Source organism: Anomaloglossus baeobatrachus, chromosome 5, assembly GCF_048569485.1.
Source record: "Anomaloglossus baeobatrachus isolate aAnoBae1 chromosome 5, aAnoBae1.hap1, whole genome shotgun sequence".
Classification (NCBI taxonomy): domain Eukaryota; kingdom Metazoa; phylum Chordata; class Amphibia; order Anura; family Aromobatidae; genus Anomaloglossus; species Anomaloglossus baeobatrachus.
This window is the reverse complement of record NC_134357.1, coordinates 595,084,741-595,106,197: the sequence shown is the minus strand read 5'-3', so window position 1 is coordinate 595,106,197 and position 21,457 is coordinate 595,084,741. Positions and strand designations below refer to the sequence as shown.

Sequence of the window (21,457 nt, the reverse complement as noted above, 5' to 3'; positions counted from 1 at the left end):
GTTACTGAGGGAGTGGTGTGGGCCGGCCCCTTAGATACCAGACTGCGGCCTTAGCAACGTGACACAAACTACATCCATATTCTAGAATACCCGATGCGCTAGACTCGGGCGACCATTAGTCTGATTATAATCTTATATTGTGTCTAATCCCCCAGCGGCAGCCCTGTGTGACTGGCAGCAGTATAAAGTATGGGGGAGACACCAGGAATAATAATGACTCAGGGAGGATTTTCACTATTTTCATTCTGCAAAATATAATTTAAAATCCAATAAATTATCAAAATCGTCAGACGTCATTGATTAGGAGGGGGAAAGGCACGGCGGAGGGGAGCGACGGACGAGGGGAACGACGGTAAGAGCGGGTGGTTGAATTAAAGAAAAATGGCATCACCACAGCCCCAGACTCCCGTCCATCCCCGGCAGGGCGGCCCCACTGTCCCCCGTCCATCCCCGGCAGGGCGGCCCCACTGTCCCCCGTCCATCCCCGGCAGGGCGGCCCCACTGTCCCCCGTCCATCCCCGGCAGGGCGGCCCCACTGTCCCCCGTCCATCCCCGGCAGGGCGGCCCCACTGTCCCCCGTCCATCCCCGGCAGGGCGGCCCCACTGTCCCCCGTCCATCCCCGGCAGGGCGGCCCCACTGTCCCCCGTCCATCCCCGGCAGGGCGGCCCCACTGTCCCCCCGTCCATCCCCGGCAGGGCGGCCCCACTGTCCCCCGTCCATCCCCGGCAGGGCGGCCCCACTGTCCCCCGTCCATCCCCGGCAGGGCGGCCGCACTGTCCCCCGTCCATCCCCGGCAGGGCGGCCGCACTGTCCCCCGTCCATCCCCGGCAGGGCGGCCCCACTGTCCCCCGTCCATCCCCGGCAGGGCGGCCCCACTGTCCCCCGTCCATCCCCGGCAGGGCGGCCCCACTGTCCCCCGTCCATCCCCGGCAGGGCGGCCCCACTGTCCCGTCTCCCGTCCGTCCCCCCGGCAGGACGGCCCCACTGTCCCGTCTCCCGTCCGTCCCCCGGCAGGACGGCCCCACTGTCCCGTCTCCCGTCCGTCCCCCGGCAGGACGGCCCCACTGTCCCGTCTGTCCCCCGGCAGGGCGGCCCCACTGTCCCGTCTCCCGTCCGTCCCCCGGCAGGGCGGCCCCACTGTCCCGTCTCCCGTCCGTCCCCCGGCAGGACGGCCCCACTGTCCCGTCTCCCGTCCGTCCCCCGGCAGGACGGCCCCACTGTCCCGTCTGTCCCCCGGCAGGGCGGCCCCACTGTCCCGTCTCCCGTCCGTCCCCCGGCAGGGCGGCCCCACTGTCCCGTCTCCCGTCCGTCCCCCGGCAGGGCGGCCCCACTGTCCCGTCTCCCGTCCGTCCCCCGGCAGGGCGGCCCCACTGTCCCGTCTCCCGTCCGTCTCCCGTCCGTCCCCCGGCAGGGCGGCCCCACTGTCCCGTCTCCCGTCCGTCTCCCGTCCGTCCCCCGGCAGGGCGGCCCCACTGTCCCCGTCTCCCGTCCGTCCCCCGGCAGGGCGGCCCCACTGTCCCGTCTCCCGTCCGTCCCCCGGCAGGGCGGCCCCACTGTCCCGTCTCCCGTCCGTCCCCCGGCAGGGCGGCCCCACTGTCCCGTCTCCCGTCCGTCCCCCGGCAGGGCGGCCCCACTGTCCCGTCTCCCGTCCGTCCCCCGGCAGGGCGGCCCCACTGTCCCGTCTCCCGTCCGTCCCCCGGCAGGGCGGCCCCACTGTCCCGTCTCCCGTCAGTCTCCTGGCTGGGCGGCCCCACTGTCCCGTCTCGTCTCGTGTCCCCCGTCCATCCCTCGGCAGGGCGGCCCCACTGTCCCGTCTCCCGTCCATCCCCGGAAGGGCGGCCCCACTGTCCCGTCTCCTGTCCCCCGTCCATCCCTCGGCAGGGAGACCCCACTGTCCCGTATCCCGTCCGTCCCCGGAAGGGCGGCCCCACTGTCCCGTCTCCTGTCCCCCGTCCATCCCTCGGCCGGGCAGCCCCACTGTCTCGTCTCCCGGCTGGGCAGCCCCACTATCCCGTCTCCCGTCCATCCCCCGGCAGGACGGCCCCACTGTCCCGTCTCCTGTCCCCCGTCCATCCCTCGGCCGGGCAGCCCCACTGTCTCGTCTCCCGGCTGGGCAGCCCCACTATCCCGTCTCCCGTCCATCCCCCGGCAGGACGGCCCCACTGTCCCGTCTCCCGGCAGGGCGGCCCCACTGTCCCGTATCCTGTCCGTCCCCGGCAGGGCGGCCCCACTGTCCCGTATCCTGTCCGTATCCTGTCCGTCCCCACTGTCCCGTCTCCTGTCCCCCGTCCATCCCTCGGCAGGGCGGCCCTACTGTCTCGTCTCCCGGCTGGGCGGCCCCACTGTCCCATCTCCTGTGCCGCGGCTGCGCCGTTCTCCAGCCTCAGTACAGGGACTCGTCTGTGCCGCCCTCCGCCGGTGGTCGGCCCCTGTATTATAGGCCATGGCTCTTGCTGTATTGGAAGGACGCCATCTGCAGCCTCCTCCGCAGCCGCTCGGCCTCCAGCTCCCTGAAGAAGGCGTCCTCGTCCGTGCGGAGGATCAGTTCCTGCAGATCACGGATTTCCTTCTCCATTTTCGCCCGCAGTTCTCGCTTCAGCTTGTGCAGATTCTGCGGGGGAGGGGGAACAGGTTACCGGGGGCCAGACTGGGTGGGTAAGGGGGGGATTTTAGGAGACCCTCACCTTAGACTGCGCCCGGTCCTGGCTCTGGAGCTGCTCCCGCTCTTGGCTCACGGCTTCAGCCAACATGGAGAACTGGAGGAGAGAAGGGATGAGATGCTGGTGGTGGTAGTACTGCGGCGGCTGATGGGAGGGGCTTACCTGGTCCTTGTAGTAGTTCTCCATGGACTCGAGCTCGTCCTTGTGCCGCTGGCGCTGCTCCTCCCGCTGCTCCTTGGCGTAGGATCGGACCTGGCGCAGCCGCTGCTTCTGCAGCTCCAGACCCTCCACAAACAGCTGCTTCACCATCTGAGGGCAAAAGAAAATGGCGGCTGAAACCACCTCCGGTGCTGCCCCTGGAGAGTCGCGAGCCAGGAAGATCGGGGGCAGGGGATCGGCGGCTCCGGGGGTCTGACTCACCCGCTCTTCTCTGGTCCTCGCCCGCAACAATTTGGCGCGCAGCTGCACGTGGTAGTCATCATAGTATCTCTTCGCTCGCGCCACCTGCTGCCGCTTCTCCCGCATCCGGTTCTGCGCCGACTTCTGCAGGTGAATCCGGTCCTTCAAGTCTTTCTGCAGAGACAAAGCTTTTCATTTCTCCTCCTTAAGACCTCCGCTCGTTGTTACAGTGTATCAGTCGGGGGAATACACATGATGGCTGCCGCGTTTCGCTCAGGATTGTTTAGACCAGGCAACGTGCGGACCGGGACCCCCAAACAGCTGAAGGCACTGGCCACGAGCCGTCCCCCCCGCCCACATCCAGATATCACCGCTATCAGCGAGGGGAGGACGGGTTAATATGTGTATAGGCGGTGTACCTTCATAGAGGGGGCCATGTGGGGGCACATACTGTATATAAGAGACTGGATGATCATGAGGTATATACGGGGAGGCTCCTGCTGTACGCAGGGGGCCACGGGGAGGCTCCTGCTGTACGCAGGGGGCCACGGGGAGGCTCCTGCTGTACGCAGGGGGCCACGGGGAGGCTCCTGCTGTACGCAGGGGGCCACGGGGAGGCTCCTGCTGTACGCAGGGGGCCACGGGGAGGCTCCTGCTGTACGCAGGGGGCCACGGGGAGGCTCCTGCTGTACGCAGGGGGCCACGGGGAGGCTCCTGCTGTACGTAGGGGGGGGGGGGGGGGAGAGGGATGTCAGTATACCTAATTCTTTTCAATACAAAGTGTACACTACACACTGTAACAAGCTGCCCTGACCTAGTCCTGCTCGTACAGAGCATCGGCCTCTGGACATAACAGAGAGGGAAAATGAGTGGCCACTAACCAGCCGCTGGTTGTGCTCCTGCTCCCTCTGGATGAGGCCGACCAGCAGCTCGTGCTTCCTGCGCGCCTCCTCCACCTGCAGAAAGAGAGTGACCAAAGAATAAGACCCCCGCCGCGTGCAATGACCCCTAGGGGTGAAACCACCGCCAGGTACAATGACCCCCAAGAGATGAGACCTCCTCCCGCGTCCAATGACCCCAAGGGGAGAGACCCCCGGTAGCAGTGGACTGTCCCCTCACCTCTTTCTGCAGCTGGCGCTCGCTCCGCTCGTCTTCCTGGCCAGACCTGGCGAGCTGCTCCATTTGCGCCAGTTGCCCCTTCCACATGGCGCCGAGTGCGTGGTGCGAAATCTGAAGATGCGGAAACTCCTCCAGGAGAAGCGGGAGCAAATCGTTCTCTGCAATTTTCACTGCAAGAAAGCGGACAGCTGTGAGTGGCGCAGAGTCCTCCGACAGTCAGCCTGTGGCAGCGGCACTTACTTGGGTGGGCCGGCTTGCGGAGGTCGGGGGTCCACGGCTTTGCCTGCACCTGCTTTACGCCGTACACCCGCTCCGGATGTGACTGTGGAGAATCCTGCTGGAGATTCTCTTTATATTCTTCTTCCTTTAGAGGGAAGGGCAGAGAAGACGTCATGTCCACAGCGCACTGTGATGACTCAGCGTCTGGCCTCTTGTGAGGGGGGTGAGCTGTGCTTAATTAGGCCAGACGTATGGGTCCTTTGTTGAATCAAGGTAAGTTAGCCATTGACTCTTCACAGACTGACCGGAGCCCTATTGTCTGTAAATGTGGATTGCTTCAGCCCTTCTGACTACATAGTTCAGAGGAAAATTATGCAATTGGTTTGAACTAATAACCAATGAGAGAGCAGCCATCTCCACCAATCCTGTAAGAGAACTGAGGGGTATAAAAGGGCCTTGCTTCTGTCATCAGGGAGTTATTCTACATGACCTCATCCAATTATTTTCAAAAAACGGTCAATATATATACGTTATTCTACATGATCTCATCCAAGTAGCTACTGTTCCAGCTGGAGGACCACTTCACTGCTCAACATTGAGTCCAGGTGTTCATAGACACCGTCCAAAGGCTCCACAACCAGGGAAGCATATAGGCATAGCCAGCAGACCATAGGTGAGGCATACGTTTTGGACGCCACCATGTCCAACCCCACCAGTTCGACCTTGGGAAAAGGACCGGGGTGGTCATACAGTGTCAGCAGTAAACGGCAACTACAGAAGCTGTGTCAGATCCATTGGGATGCCCAGAACATTGTGGAGGACAACCCTGACGAGGCTGACACAGAGGAAGTAAGCGGTGTGACAGCTCAAGGATCCCATCCTAGTCTGGAAACAATAACCCAGTCACCAAGCAACCCAAACGCACAATTTGGCCCGAAGACTCAAGCAAGGAGAGGGATGAGTTCTGCAATCAGTTTTGGGAGTTCCAGATCCTCTACTCCCAGCTACTGAAGAAGGACTATCCCACTACCCAGCAGAAGCCCCACCAGGACAAAAGGCTTACAAACAGGGCCTGTGACTTTCCCAATCCAAGACACTGTTAAATGTGCAGGCATCTTGAACATATGGACAAAGATTATCTCCAAAATCAGGGCCCCATGCCAGGCGGCCATCTGTTGGCCAAGCTGGTCAACGTCTGCCAAGACAAGGCATCGGGGTCTGAGGGTGCTACCTCTGGGATACACCACCAGCAGAGAAACTGATATACCTGGTTGGACACCCAACCTTCATCACCAGATCCAGCCCGTCAAGGTCGGTGACATACAGGCCCAGGGACCTTCCAAACACTGGATCTTCCATCACCCTTTCACCCCTGATATAGTTCCCCCACAACACCCTGTACCAGGCCACCAAGTGACATCTCCCTGGCTGGAGGTCAGCGCTCGGACATCCCTCATGGGCGGCCTTCCACACCTGATATTTTGAAGAATGACCTAGGAGAAGGACTATCTAGCCAGTTTGTTACAGCCAACCAAGCAGCACCTACTGAGGATAGCCCACATCCCCAGCCTTCATCAGCCGCCACTGAGCCAACGATAATGAGTACACCTAACCAGACTGTGGACATTGACTACGAGGAGACAGATAGTAAGGAGTTGGGGAAGCCCAACTCATGGACCCCACCTTAGAGCTTGCCCAATCAGGGGGAGGTGTATAGATGGGAGCTTCTATTGCTGACAACCACCGAATAGGGCAAAGATTATGGAAATGCTGGCAAACCATCCCGAGAAGAGGGCAGGGCTGATCGGAGACCTATCACGTCTGGCTGCCCTTTCTATAGTGACCCTTCACCAGAATCCAGCAGTTTTACAGGGCTAATTAAGAAGGGGGAGGAACGTGATGACTCAGTGTCTGGCCACTTGTGTAGGGGTGAACTGTTCTTAATTAGGCCAGACGTATGGGTCCTTTGTTGAATGAAGAGAAGTTAGGCATTGTCCTATGTCAGACTGATTTACAGGCAATAGGGCTCCAATGTTGATTGGCTCAGCCCTTCTGACTGCATAGTTCAATCCGATTGCATAATTTTCCTTTGATCTAGTGACCAATGAGAGAGCAGCCATCTCCACCAATCCTGTAAGAGAACGGAGTAGTATATAAGGGCTTTGCTCCTGTCACCAGGGGAGATATTCTACATGACCTCAGCTGAGGAGTTACGGTTCCAGCTGGAGGAAATCACAGAACTGCTGACTTCAGTCTTTCTGATGACTGCCAGCAGACGAGAGCATCCACTGACCCTCATGTCTCCCCCCGCAGGCCCTGGGCCGGTACTACACCGCCACAGTGTGAATCAGCATCATCTCTCTGGTAAGCCACAGACTGGGGCGGTCACTCACCTCTGCCCGGAGGGCGGCCTTCAGTTTCGCCAGTTTCTGTTTCTCCGTTTCCTGGAGGTCCTTCAATTCGCCCTCGTAAGCCTGGCGCAGCAGCTGTAGGGTGAGACAGGCACAGATTACATGACCTGCTCCTCTCTGTTATCAGGCATTTCAGGAGTCAACAGGAAGGGTGGAGAAGTCCCCATCTCCCGCTGTTGCCCTGCCTGCACCATGCTTTACACTGCAGCACTGAACCGCCACAGTAACAGGAGGAGCTTGGCACATGCGTGGCACACACCCGGGACTTGCGCCGCTCCAGGTCCAGCTCCTTCTGAACGTCCCTCCGGATCTTGCCCATCTCTCCACGGCCGGCTTTATTGAGCGCGTCCTCGAACTGCGCGGAAACAGAGCGGCGTGGAGGCGGCAGCGGGGAGGGGGAGAGCGAGCGGGGCCGGGCGCCGGGGGTCTTCACGTGCTGTGGAGCTGCGGGGAGGGAATGGCACCTGGTTATAGAGCGGAGGTTATAGAGTGCTGCCCCCGCTGGCCGTCCCTGACATTACCGTGCAGCCGCTTCTTCCTGCGGATCTCCATGATGCTGTCGCTGTGCTGGGAGAGCTTGTCGTCCTCCTTCATCTCGCCGCTCCGAATCGGACCCCCCAGCGCCCTCTTCAGCATCTGTGGGTATAACACAGGGTCAGTGATGGTCGGCACCACACGGGGGGCGCTATCCTCCGCCCAGACTCACCCCGTCCAGCTCGTCCAGCCGGCGGGAAAGCTTCTCCGACATCTCCTGCAACTCCAGCTCCGACAGTCTGTTCCGGGCTCTCTGCACAGACAGCGGCTCGTCTACCATCAGCCGGGGGTCCGGAGCCTGCGATCTGCGGGGGGCAGAACCGACCCAGTCACCACAGACCACCGCTACTGCGGGTACTGGGCAGGGAGTGGATACACTAGTACTGGATTGGGTATACTGGTTATGGCGGGCTCCGCACTGGTGTATGGTGGGATGTACTGGACTGGGTATACTGGTTATGGCGGGCTCCGCACTGGTGTATGGTGGGATGTACTGGACTGGGTATACTGGTTATGGCGGGCTCCGCACTGGTGTATGGTGGGATGTACTGGTACTGGACTGGGTATACTGATTATGGTGGGCTCCGCACTGGTGTACGGTGGGATGCACTGCTCTGCCACTCACATCAGTAGTGAGTCCTCGGGGTCTCGGCTCCGTATTTCTGCTTCTCTGGTCGTCGTCCCCTCGCTCCAGTCGCTCTGCAGCGTCATCAGGTGAACGTCCGGCAGAGAACGGAAACCGACCTTCTTCTGCCCCCGAGGAAGCGGGAAAATCGGAGACATTTACTCGCTGAGACCCGCGCGTCACCCCGCTCCCTCCTCTCAGCCCCCCGCGTCCAACCGTCAGCTCCCTGTGCACTCCCTGTCGCCCCACTCCTCTCAGCCCCCATGCCCTCTTCTCACCCCGTTCCCTCCAGTCGCCCCGCCCATCGCCCCCGTTCCCTCCAGTCGCCCCGCCCCTCTCGTCACCCCCGTTCCCTCCCGTCGCCCTGCCCCTCTCATCGCCCCGCCCCTCTCGTCGCCCCCGTTCCCTCCCGTCGCCCCGCCCCTCTCGTCGCCCCCCCGTTCCCTCCCGTCGCCCCGCCCCTCTCGTCGCCCCGCCCCTCTCGTCGCCCCCGTTCCCTCTCGGCCCCCGTTCCCTCCCGTCGCCCCGCCCCTCTCAGCCCCCGTTCCCTCCCGTCGCCCCGCCCCTTTCAGCCCCCGTTCCCTCCCGTCGCCCCGCCCCTCTCGGCCCCCGTTCCCTCCCGTCGCCCCGCCCCTCTCGGCCCCCGTTCCCTCCCGTCGCCCCGCCCCTCTCGGCCCCCGTTCCCTCCCGTCGCCCCGCCCGTCGCCCCGCTCCTCTCGGCCCCCGTTCCCTCCCGTCGCCCCGCTCCTCTCGGCCCCCGTTCCCTCCCGTCGCCCCGCTCCTCTCAGCCCCCGTTCCCTCCCGTCGCCCCGCTCCTCTCAGCCCCCGTTCCCTCCCGTCGCCCCGCTCCTCTCGGCCCCCGCGCACCCTCTCGTCACCCCGCTCCTCTCGGCCCCCGTGCACCCTCTCGTCACCCCGCTCACCTCACAGGACGCCGTTCTCTTACTCGCCGCTGACCTCTGCAGTTCGGCTCGCACACTTGGCTCATGGGCAACATCTGAAATAAGAGCAGATTTCAGCTCCGCAGAGCGTCGCACGCCTCATCCCTGCAGGTCACATGTCTGTGCAATATCATTACATGTCCCCCGGAGCAGTGCATCATGGGAACCCCGCTCCAGCACCGGCGGGAGGGGGGTCCTGTAATCCCGGGCCTGGCGGGCTGCTGTAGTGTTGGGCAGAATCATGATTGCAGCTCTGCAGTCCAGGAGGTGACGCAGCAATTGATGGGAGCCATATAGGAGGGATAATCAGGAGATGACGTTACCTCTGAGACCGCCGGCGGCCGGACCCCCTCTGCCGTCTGGACAGTGGAGGGAAGACCCCGCGCTGCTCAGCGACACCCGGACGTCTCTGTCCTCAGCCCGCGGGCCGTCCTGCTGACACGGGCGCTTTAGAAGGATGGCGGTCGGCGGCTCCTGCACGCCCGGTCGTGTGGCGCTCTCCCGCTCCTCCAGCGAGGGGCTTCCTGGAAACAGGAGAATGCTGCAGTGTCTCCAATACGACCGCCCACAGCGCCCCCCGGTGGTGTCACTTACCGTCGCCCCCAGTGACAGCAGACACATGATGATTGGCAGCGGAGGGCCGGGGGGGCTGCGTGCGCTGCACCTCCATCCTCAGGACCCCCGGATCCAGACCTGGGACCACAAACATGTCAGTGATCGACTACTAACACCGCCCCCCACCCATCACCCCCCACAGGGCCCGGAGACAGAGCCACCCCCCCATCACCCCCCACAGGGCCCGGAGACAGAGCCACCCCCCCATCACCCCCCCACAGGGCCCGGAGACAGAGCCGCCCCCCCATCACCCCCCACAGGGCCCGGAGACAGAGCCGCCCCCCCATCACCCCCCACAGGGCCCGGAGACAGCCGCCCACTCGCCCCATTCCCCGGGGGCCCCATGACAGAGCCTCCCCCCCCATCACCCCCCACAGGGCCCGGAGACAGAGCCGCCCCCCATCACCCCCCACAGGGCCCGGAGACAGAGCCACACCCCCATCACCCCACACAGGGCCCGGAGACAGCCGCCCACTCGCCCCATTCCCCGGGGGCCCCATGACAGAGCCTTCCCCCCATCACCCCCCACAGGGCCCGGAGACAGAGCCGCCCCTCATCACCCCCCACAGGGCCCGGAGACAGAGCCGCCCCCCCCCCCCCCATCACCCCACAGGGCCCGGAGACAGCCGCCCCCCATCACCCCCCACTTGGCCCAGAGACAGAGCCGCCCCCCCCATCACCCCCCACAGGGCCCATCCCCCTGCGGGGCCCAATGACAGAGCCGCCCAATCCCCCCATCGCACTACGGGCCCCGTGACAGAGCCGCCCAATCCCCCCATCGCACTGCGGGCCCCGAGACAGAGCCGCCCACTCGCCCCATCCCCATGCGGGGCCCCATTACAAAGCCGCCCACTCGCCCCCATCCCCCAGCGGGGCCCCATGACAGAGCCGCCCACTCATCCCCATCCCCCAGCGGGGCCCCATGACAGAGCCGCCCACTCATCCCCATCCCCCAGCGGGGCCCCATGACAGAGCCGCCCACTCACCCCCATCCCCCTGCGGGCCCCATGACAGAGCCGCCCACTCACCCCATCCCCCTACAGGGCCCCCATGACAGAGCCGCCCACTCACCCCATCCCCCCTACAGGGCCCCGTGACAGAGCCGCCCACTCACCCCATCCCCCTACAGGGCCCCGTGACAGAGCCGCCCACTCACCCCATCCCCCTACAGGGCCCCGTGAGAGCCGCCCACTCACCCCATCCCCCTACAGGGCCCCGTGACAGAGCCGCCCACTAACCCCATCCCCCTGCGGGCCCCCGTGACAGAGCCGCCCACTCACCCCATCCCCCTGCGGGGCCCCATGACAGAGCCGCCCACTCACCCCATCCCCCTGCGGGGCCCCATGACAGAGCCACCCACTCACCCCCATCCCCCTGCAGGCCCCGTGACAGAGCCGCCCACTCACCCCATCCCCCTGCGGGGCCCCATGACAGAGCCACCCACTCACCCCCATCCCCCTGCAGGCCCCGTGACAGAGCCGCCCACTCACCCCATCCCCCTACAGGGCCCCGTGACAGAGCCGCCCACTCACCCCCATCCTCCTGCGGGCCCCCGTGACAGAGCCGCCCACTCACCCCATCCCCCTGCAGGCCCCGTGACAGAGCCGCCCACTCACCCCCATCCCCCTGCGGGGCCCCGTGACAGAGCCGCCCACTCGCCCCCATCCCCCTGCGGGGCCCCATGACAGAGCCGCCCACTCACCCCATCCCCCTGCGGGGCCCCATGACAGAGCCGCCCACTCACCCCATCCCCCTGCGGGCCCCATGACAGAGCCGCCCACTCACCCCATCCCCCTGCGGGCCCCATGACAGAGCCGCCCACTCACCCCATCCCCCTGCGGGCCCCATGACAGAGCCGCCCACTCACCCCCATCCCCCTGCGGGCCCCATGACAGAGCCGCCCACTCACCCCATATCCCCACTCCAATAATCACCTCTCAGCACGAACGTGTGCGCGGTGTCCCCCAGACGGATCAGCTCCGCTGTAGACTCCGAGCCGTCCGCTCCGCAGGAAGAAGGACGGAGATCGGAGGAAAGAGACCTGCAGACGACACATGATCAGAGACCGAAAACAGCCGGGGGACAGAAAACAGACACCGCTTACCCCAAAGATGGAGGAAGGTTCTCATCATCCCCCCGAATCTCTGCAAGTCTCCCCCTGAGAGGAGGATCATCTACAAGAGAAGGCAAAGAATCCACATCACACTCCAGAGCTGCACTCACTATTCTGCTGGTGCAATCACTGTGTACGTACATTACTGATCCTGAGTCACCTCCTGTATTATACTCCAGAGCTGCACTCACTATTCTGCTGGTGCAGTCACTGTGTACATACATTACTGATCCTGAGTTACCTCCTGTATTATACTCCAGAGCTGCACTCACTATTCTGCTGGTGTAGTCACTGTGTACATACATTACTGATCCTGAGTTACCTCCTGTATTATACTCCAGAGCTGCACTCACTATTCTGCTGGTGCAGTCACTGTGTACATACATTACTGATCCTGAGTTACCTCCTGTATTATCCTCCAGAGCTGCACTCACTATTCTGCTGGTGCAGTCACTGTGTACATACATTACTGATCCTGAGTTACCTCCTGTATTATACTCCAGAGCTGCACTCACTATTCTGCTGCTGCAGTCACTGTGTACATACATTACATTACTGATCCTGAGTTACCTCCTGTATTATACTCCAGAGCTGCACTCACTATTCTGCTGGTGCAGTCACTGTGCACATACATTACTGATCCTGAGTCACCTCCTGTATTATACTCCAGAGCTGCACTCACTATTCTGCTGGTGCAGTCACTGTGTACATACATTACATTACTGATCCTGAGTTACCTCCTGTATTATACTCCAGAGCTGCACTCACTATTCTGCTGGTGCAGTCACTGTGTACATACATTACTGATCCTGAGTTACCTCCTGTATTATACTCCAGAGCTGCACTCACTATTCTGCTGGTGCAGTCGCTGTGTACATACATTACATTACTGATCCTGAGTTACCTCCTGTATTATACTCCAGAGCTGCACTCACTATTCTGCTGGTGCAGTCACTGTGTACATACATTACTGATCCTGAGTTACCTCCTGTATTATACTCCAGAGCTGCACTCACTATTCTGCTGGTGCAGTCGCTGTGTACATACATTACTGATGCTGTATTATACTCCAGAGCTGCGCTCCGAGTGTTACCTCCGTTCTGGGATGACGCCTCGCTGATTTGCTCGGTCAGATACTCCAGCAATCCGTCGAATATCTCCAGGAGGTTCTTGATGGACTCTGGGTCTCTGCGGACGACGTTCTCTCCTGCGGGGAGAGGTGGAGGCTGGGGGTGAGGCCGGAGGCTGGGGGGTCTGCACACTCGGGGGAGGGGTCACTCACCTGTGATGTGGGACAGGCTGACCTGCAGATAGTCCAGGGCCAGAGAGTCGATCACAGATTGCACATTGTGGGCGTCGTCCTCCGGGGAGCGAGAATCGGCAACAAAATCTGTGGAGACGCCGGTGACATCACTGCGCGCGGTCAGCGGGCGGAGACCACCCCCCCCCCAGAGGAGCCTTGTAAGACACCGCCCCCGCGGAGCCCCAGGATGAAGCCACATAACCTTCGAACCCCCCCCCCCCCCCCCGGAGTCTTGTAACAGACACCGCCCCCGCAGAGCCCGCCATTATGATACTGTCCCCCGCCACCACGCCGCTCTGTAGCGCGGACGCCCCCTCATACCTGGCACTTGCTCTCCCAGGATGGCTTCGTACAGGGCGACAAAGAAGCGAGCGTCACAGTGTGTCAGGTCAGCAAGCGGCAGCTGCAGGTGACATCGGCCCCGGAGGCTGCGAGCGACGGTCACACAGTCTGAGCGGGGGAGGAGAGAGAGTCAGCGGAGCGCACACAGGCAGCGCGGGCAGTCGGCGGAGCGCACACAGGCAGCGCGGGCAGTCGGCGGAGCGCACACAGGCAGCGCGGGCAGTCGGCGGAGCGCACACAGGCAGCGCGGGCAGTCGGCGGAGCGCACACAGGCAACGCGGGCAGTCGGCGGAGCGCACACAGGCAACGCGGGCAGTCGGCGGAGCGCACACAGGCAACGCGGGCAGTCGGCGGAGCGCACACAGGCAGCGCGGGCAGTCGGCGGAGCGCACACAGGCAGCGCGGGCAGTCGGCGGAGCGCACACAGGCACCGCGGGCAGTCGGCGGAGCGCACACAGGCACCGCGGGCAGTCGGCGGAGCGCACACAGGCACCGCGGGCAGTCGGCGGAGCGCAGACATTTGCTATATACTGACCTCTCTCCACTGCGCCCATCGTGGCCTCCAACTTCAGCAACAACACTCCAAAAACCCCAGGTCCAGGGGGGGGGGTATAATCAGCTCCCAGTCACCCCAGGTCCAGGGGGGGGGGGTATAATCAGCTCCCAGTCACCCCAGGTCCAGGGGGGGTATAATCAGCTCCCAGTCACCCCAGGTCCAGGGGGGGTATAATCAGCTCCCAGTCACCCCAGGTCCAGGGGGGGTATAATCAGCTCCCAGTCACCCCAGGTCCAGGGGGGGTATAATCAGCTCCCAGTCACCCCAGGTCCAGGGGGGGTATAATCAGCTCCAAGTCACCCCAGGTCCAGGGGGGGTATAATCAGCTCCAAGTCACCCCAGGTCCAGGGGGGGTATAATCAGCTCCAAGTCACCCCAGGTCCAGGTGGGGTATAATCAGCTCCCAGTCACCCCAGGTCCAGGGGGGGTATAATCAGCTCCCAGTCACCCCAGGTCCAGGGGGGGTATAATCAGCTCCCAGTCACCCCAGGTCCAGGGGGGGTATAATCAGCTCCCAGTCACCCCAGGTCCAGGGGGGGTATAATCAGCTCCAAGTCACCCCAGGTCCAGGGGGGGTATAATCAGCTCCCAGTCACCCCAGGTCCAGGGGGGGTATAATCAGCTCCCAGTCACCCCAGGTCCAGGGGGGGTATAATCAGCTCCCAGTCACCCCAGGTCCAGGGGGGGGGGTATAATCAGCTCCCAGTCACCCCAGGTCCAGGGGGGGTATAATCAGCTCCCAGTCACCCCAGGTCCAGGGGGGGTATAATCAGCTCCCAGTCACCCCAGGTCCAGGGGGGGTATAATCAGCTCCCAGTCACCCCCAGGTCCAGGGGGGGTATAATCAGCTCCCAGTCACCCCAGGTCCAGGGGGGGTATAATCAGCTCCCAGTCACCCCAGGTCCAGGGGGGGTATAATCAGCTCCCAGTCACCCCAGGTCCAGGGGGGTATAATCAGCTCCCAGTCACCCCAGGTCCAGGGGCCGTGTAATCAGCTCCCAGTCACCCCAGGTCCAGGGGGGGTATAATCAGCTCCCAGTCACCCCAGGTCCAGGGGGGGGGTATAATCAGCTCCCAGTCACCCCAGGTCCAGGGGGGTGTAATCAGCTCCCAGTCACCCCAGGTCCAGGGGGGTATAATCAGCTCAGTCACCCCAGGTCCAGGGGGGTGTAATCAGCTCCCAGTCACCCCAGGTCCAGGGGGGGTATAATCAGCTCCCAGTCACCCCAGGTCCAGGGGGGGTATAATCAGCTCCCAGTCACCCCAGGTCCAGGGGGGGTATAATCAGCTCCCAGTCACCCCAGGTCCAGGGGGGGTATAATCAGCTCCCAGTCACCCCAGGTCCAGGAGGGTATAATCAGCTCCCAGTCACCCCAGGTCCAGGGGGGGTATAATCAGCTCCCAGTCACCCCAGGTCCAGGGGGGGTATAATCAGCTCCCAGTCACCCCAGGTCCAGGGGGGGTATAATCAGCTCCCAGTCACCCCAGGTCCAGGGGGTATAATCAGCTCCCAGTCACCCCAGGTCCAGGGGCCGTGTAATCAGCTCCCAGTCACCCCAGGTCCAGGGGGGGGTATAATCAGCTCCCAGTCACCCCAGGTCCAGGGGGGTATAATCAGCTCCCAGTCACCCCAGGTCCAGGGGCCGTGTAATCAGCTCCCAGTCACCCCAGGTCCAGGGGGGGTATAATCAGCTCCCAGTCACCCCAGGTCCAGGGGCCGTGTAATCAGCTCCCAGTCACCCCAGGTCCAGGGGGGGTATAATCAGCTCCCAGTCACCCCAGGTCCAGGGGGGGGGGGTATAATCAGCTCCCAGTCACCCCAGGTCCAGGGGGGTATAATCAGCTCCCAGTCACCCCAGGTCCAGGGGGGTGTAATCAGCTCCCAGTCACCCCAGGTCCAGGGGGGTATAATCAGCTCCCAGTCACCCCAGGTCCAGGGGGGGTATAATCAGCTCCCAGTCACCCCAGGTCCAGGGGGGTGTAATCAGCTCCCAGTCACCCCAGGTCCAGGGGGGTATAATCAGCTCCCAGTCACCCCAGGTCCAGGGGGGTGTAATCAGCTCCCAGTCACCCCAGGTCCAGGGGGGTGTAATCAGCTCCCAGTCACCCCAGGTCCAGGGGGGTATAATCAGCTCCCAGTCACCCCAGGTCCAGGGGGGGTATAATCAGCTCCCAGTCACCCCAGGTCCAGGGGGGGTATAATCAGCTCCCAGTCACCCCAGGTCCAGGGGGGGTATAATCAGCTCCCAGTCACCCCAGGTCCAGGGGGGGTATAATCAGCTCCCAGTCACCCCAGGTCCAGGGGGGGGGGGGTATAATCAGCTCCCAGTCACCCCAGGTCCAGGGGGGGGGGTATAATCAGCTCCCAGTCACCCCAGGTCCAGGGGGGGGGGTATAATCAGCTCCCAGTCACCCCAGGTCCAGGGGGGTATAATCAGCTCCCAGTCACCCCAGGTCCAGGGGGGTATAATCAGCTCCCAGTCACCCCAGGTACAGGGGGGTATAATCAGCTCGCAGTCACCCCAGGTCCAGGGGGGTATAATCAGCTCGCAGTCACCCCAGGTCCAGGGGGGGTATAATCAGCTCCCAGTCACCCCAGGTCCAGGGGGGTGTAATCAGCTCCCAGTCACCCCAGGTCCAGGGGGGTATAATCAGCTCCCAGTCACCCCAGGTCCAGGGGGGTGTAATCAGCTCCCAGTCACCCCAGGTCCAGGGGGGTATAATCAGCTCCCAGTCACCCCAGGTCCAGGGGGGTATAATCAGCTCCCAGTCACCCCAGGTCCAGGGGGGTGTAATCAGCTCCCAGTCACCCCAGGTCCAGGGGGGTGTAATCAGCTCCCAGTCACCCCAGGTCCAGGGGGGTATAATCAGCTCCCAGTCACCCCAGGTCCAGGAGCTGCTGATAGTTTGGGGGATTTAAACCGCCGGTGCGCGCTGATTGGCCGCCTCAGCTCCGGCTGTTGCTTCCGGATATGACGTCACACCTCCCAGTAAAATCCGACTTAATTTTACTCCTATGGTCATAGCAACGAGAGGATGACAAAGAAACGGAGCAGCAACCGGAACCCCGGAGGAAAACTCCCAGAAATCACCGAGGCTAAAAGTGCGCCTGTGTATACCTCCGCCGGAATATAGTCCCGGCAATTACGTCACCCGCCAGAGCGGAAAAAGGCCGGGGCCAGAAACAGGACGAGAAGAAGGGGCGTGGTTAACCGCTCCTGTTACTATGGTGACGACAGATGTATAGACAACACGGCAGACACGTGACCGAAAAGTTAGAAGAAACATGATAATGGGAAACGACGTCATAGGGAGAGGGGAGGCCGCGAGAGAGGAGAGGGGAGGCTGAGAGACAAGGGAGGGGAGGCTGAGAGAGAGGAGAGGGGAGGCCGCGAGAGACAAGGGAGGGGAGGCCGCGAGAGAGGAGGGGAGGCTGAGAGAAAAGGGAGGGGAGGCCGCGAGAGAGGAGAGGGGAGGCCGCGAGAGAGGAGAGGGGAGGCCGCGAGAGAGGAGAGGGGAGGCTGAGAGAGAGGAGAGGGGAGGCCGCGAGAGAGGAGAGGGGAGGCTGAGAGACAAGGGAGGGGAGGCCGCGAGAGAGGAGAGGGGAGGCCGCGAGAGACAAGGGAGGGGAGGCCGCGAGAGAGGAGAGGGGAGGCCGCGAGAGACAAGGGAGGGGAGGCCGCGAGAGAGGAGGGGAGGCTGAGAGAAAAGGGAGGGGAGGCCGCGAGAGAGGAGAGGGGAGGCCGCGAGAGAGGAGAGGGGAGGCTGAGAGACAAGGGAGGGGAGGCCGCGAGAGAGGAGAGGGGAGGCCGCGAGAGACAAGGGAGGGGAGGCCGCGAGAGAGGAGAGGGGAGGCCGCGAGAGACAAGGGAGGGGAGGCCGCGAGAGAGGAGGGGAGGCTGAGAGAAAAGGGAGGGGAGGCCGCGAGAGAGGAGAGGGGAGGCCGCGAGAGAGGAGAGGGGAGGCCGTGAGAGAGGAGAGGGGAGGCTGAGAGAAAAGGGAGGGGAGGCCGCGAGAGAGGGGTGGCTGAGAGGCAGGAGAGAAGCCAAGAGACAAGGCAGGCTGAGAGGGAGGGAGGCCCAGAGACAGGAGAGAGGCGGAAGGGAGTGGCTGAGAGGGAGGGGAGGCCGAGAGAGAGGGAGGGGAGGGCCAAGAAAGAGGAGAGAGGCTGAGAGGGAGGGGAGGCCGATAGACAAGGGAGGCTGAGAGGGAGGGAGGCTTAGAGACAGGAGAGATGCGGAGGGGAGAGCCTGAGGGGGAGGGGAGGCCGAGAGAGAGGGAGGGGAGGCCGAGAAAGAGAAGGGAGGCTGAGAGGGAGGGCAGGCCGAGACAGGAGAAGCCAAGAGACAAGGGAGGGGAGGCTAAGAGACAGGAGAGAGGCCGAGAGGGAGGGGAGGCTGAGAGACAGGAGAGAGGCACAGGGGGGAGGTTGAGAGGGAGGGGAGGCCGAGAGAGAAGAGAAGCCAAGAGACAAGGCAGGCTGAGAAGGAGGGGAGGCAGGGAGGGAGGCCCACAGACAGGAGAGAGGTGGAGGGGGGAGGCTGAGAGGGAGGGGAGGTCGAGAGAGAGGAGAATCCAAGAGGGAGGGGAGGCCGAGAAAGAGGAGAGAGGGAGGGGAGGCCGAGAAAGAGGAGAGAGGGAGGGGAGGCCGAGAAAGAGGAGAGAGGCTGAGTGACAAGGGAGGGGAGGCCGCGAGAGAGGAGAGGGGTGGCTGAGAGGCAGGAGAGAAGCCAAGAGACAAGGCAGGCTGAGAGGGAGGGAGGCCCAGAGACAGGAGAGAGGCGGAGGGGAGTGGCTGAGAGGGAGGGGAGGTCGAGAGAGAGGAGAAGCCAAGAGGGAGGGGAGGCCGAGAAAGAGGAGAGAGGCTGAGAGGGAGGGAGGCTTAGAGACAGGAGAGAGGCGGAGGGGAGAGCCTGAGGGGGAGGCCGAGAGAGAGAAGCCAAGAGGGAGGGGAGGCCGAGAAAGAGGAGAGAGGGAGGGGAGGCCGAGAAAGAGAAGAGAGGCTGAGAGACAGGAGAGAGGCCGAGAGGGAGGGGAGGCTGAGAGACAGGAGAGAAGCACAGGGGGGAGGTTGAGAGGGAGGGGAGGCCGAGAGAAGAGAAGCCAAGAGACAAGGCAGGCTGAGAAAGAGGGTAGGCAGGGAGGGAGGCCCACAGACAGGAGAGAGGCGGAGGGGGGAGGCTGAGAGGGAGGGGAGGTCGAGAGAGAGGAGAAGCCAAGAGGGAGGAGAGGCCGAGAAAGAGGAGAGAGGGAGGGGAGGCCGAGAAAGAGGAGAGAGGCTGAGAGGGAGGGGAGGCCGAGAAAGAGGAGAGAGGGAGGGGAGGCCGAGAAAGAGGAGAGAGGCTGAGAGGGAGGGGAGGCCGAGAAAGAGGAGAGAGGGAGGGGAGGCCGAGACAGAGGAGAAGCCAAGAGACAAGGGAGGGGAGGCCAAGAAAGAGGAGAGGGGAGGCCAAGAGACAAGGGAGGGGAGGCCAAGAAAGAGGAGAGGGGAGGCCAAGAGACAATGGAGGGGAGGCCAAGAAAGAGGAGAGGGGAGGCCAAGAGACAAGGGAGGGGAGGCTGAGAAACAGGAGAGAAGCCAAGAGACAAGGCAGGCTGAGAGGGAGGGGAGACTGAGAGGGAGGGATGCCCAGAGACAGGAGAGAGGCGGAGGGGAGGCCGAGAGGAGAAGCCAAGAGGGAGGGGAGGCCGAAAAAGAGGAGAGAGGCTGAGAGGGAGGGGAGGCCAAGAGAGAGGAGAAGCCAAGAGACAAGGGAGGCTGAGAGGGAGGGGAGAGGCGGAGGTGGGAGGCTGAGAGGGAGGGCAGGCCGAGAGAGAGGAGAAGCCAAGAGGCAAGGGAGGCTGAGAGGGAGGGAAGGCCGAGAGAGAGGAGAAGCCAAGAGACAAGGGAGGCTGAGAGGGAGGGGAGGCGGAGGGGGGAGGCTGAGAGGGAGGGGAGGCCGAGAGAGAGGGGAAGCTAAGAGACAAGGAAGGCTGAGAGGGGGGGGAGGCTGAAAGGGAGGAGAAGCCAAGAGACAAGGAAGGCTGAGAGGGAGGGGAGGCAGAGAGACGGAGGGGGGAGGCTGAGAGGGAGGGGAGGCCGAGAGAGAGGAGAAGCCAAGAGAGAGGAGAGGGGAGGCCAAGAGACAAGGGAGGGGAGGCTGAAAAACAGGAGAGAAGCCAAGAGACAAGGGGAGGCTGAGAGACAGGAGGGGGGAGGCTGAGAGAGAGCAGAAGCCAAGAGACATGGGAGGCCGAGAGGGAGGGGAGGCTGAGAGACAGGAGGGGCTGGGGAGGTTGAGAAACAGGAGAGGCTGAGGGAGGGGAGGCCGAGATGAGAGGCTGAGGGAGGGGAGAAGCCAAAAGACAAGGGATGCTGAGAGGGAGGGGAGGCTGAGAGACAGGAGAGAAGCCGAGAGAGAGGAGGCTGAGAGGGAGGGGAGAAGCCAAGAGCCAAGGGAGGCTGAGAGACAGGAGAGAAGCAGAGAGGGAGGGGAGGCTGAGATGGAGAGAGGCCGAGAAACTGAGAGACAAGTGAGGATGAGAGGGAGGAGAGGTCGAAAGAGAGAAGAAGCTAAGAATTAAGGGAGGCTGAGAAACAGGAGAGAAGCCAAGAGGAAGGAGAGGGAGAGAGACCGAGAGACAGGAGAGAGGTCGAGAGAAAGGAGAAGCTAAGAAACAAGGGAGGCTGAGAGGGAGGGGAGGCGGAGGGGGGAGGCTGAGAAACAAGGGAGGCTGAGAGGGAGGGGAGGCTGAGAAACATGGGAGGCTGAGAGGGAGGGGAGGCTGAGAAACAAGGGAGGCTGAGAGGGAGGGGAGGCAGAGAGACAGGAGAGTAGTCGAGAGAAAGGAGAGGGGAAGCTGAGAGGGAGGGGAGGCCGAGAGAGAGGAGAAAGCCGGGGAGATCGAGAGGCAGAGAGACAGGGGAGGCTGAGACACAGGAGAGGCTGAGAGAGAGGAGAGGCTGAGAGAGAGGAGAGGATCAGTGTTACCCCCATGTGGCATGATTTGGAAGCTTACAGCGGCTTCCCATGTGTGATCTTCATTATAATGAATAGCTGTTGGAATAATAATCATTTCCACAGTTGGACGTTATATAAAATCTTCAAAGGTGAAGGAAAGATGAATGCAGCAAACACTGGAGGCAAATCTGCACTCATCAGCCCGGAAGCTGCGCATGGGACGTACTTGGATGTTCCAACATGACAACGATCCAAAACACAAGGCCAAGTCGACCTGTCATTGGCTACAGCAGAACAAAATGAAGGTTCTGGAGTGGCCACCTCAGTCTCCTCATTACCATTGAGCCACTCTGGGGAGAACTCAAGCAAAGCGCAGTTCATGCAAGGAATTTACAAGAACTGAAGGCGCCAAGAAGAATGGGCAGCTTTATCATCTGAGAAAATAAAGAGCCTCATCCACAACTACCACAAAAGACTTCAAGCTGCCATTGATGTTAGGGGGGAATACACCGTATTAAGAACTGGGGGATGGGAATTTTTCATCAGGGTCATATGGATGTTTTTGCCACCTCCAACTCAAAATATTTCCTGGATTCGTACATTCCTTTCCCAAGAAGCTGCAAAAGCCCCATTGCATGCTTTTATGATCTCCCGCCTGGACTACTGTAACCCTCTGCT

At 62.3% G+C, this 21,457-nt stretch overlaps 1 protein-coding gene across 2 annotated transcripts; it reads right to left on the bottom strand.

Annotated features, from left to right (window-relative positions):
• Nucleotides 1–1,649: 1,649 nt before the first annotated feature.
• On the bottom strand, nt 1,650–13,924 carry CEP95 (centrosomal protein 95). Of its 2 annotated transcripts, none has more exons than XM_075351499.1 (21): nt 13,818–13,924; nt 13,262–13,390; nt 12,920–13,027; nt 12,731–12,844; nt 11,629–11,698; nt 11,459–11,565; nt 9,504–9,602; nt 9,233–9,433; nt 8,892–8,965; nt 7,969–8,093; nt 7,516–7,648; nt 7,331–7,445; nt 7,069–7,253; nt 6,792–6,884; nt 4,420–4,543; nt 4,180–4,349; nt 3,942–4,016; nt 3,082–3,234; nt 2,824–2,970; nt 2,686–2,757; nt 1,650–2,612 (listed from the first exon to the last, which is right to left on the bottom strand). In XM_075351499.1, exons 1-21 carry the CDS (start codon nt 13,834–13,836, stop codon nt 2,436–2,438), a joined length of 2,490 nt encoding a protein of 829 aa, XP_075207614.1. In that variant the 5' UTR covers nt 13,837–13,924; the 3' UTR covers nt 1,650–2,435. The 2 variants fall into 2 exon arrangements, with proteins under 2 accessions (XP_075207614.1, XP_075207615.1); XM_075351500.1 differs by having other exon boundaries at nt 7,969–8,090.
• Nucleotides 13,925–21,457: the final 7,533 nt, after the last annotated feature.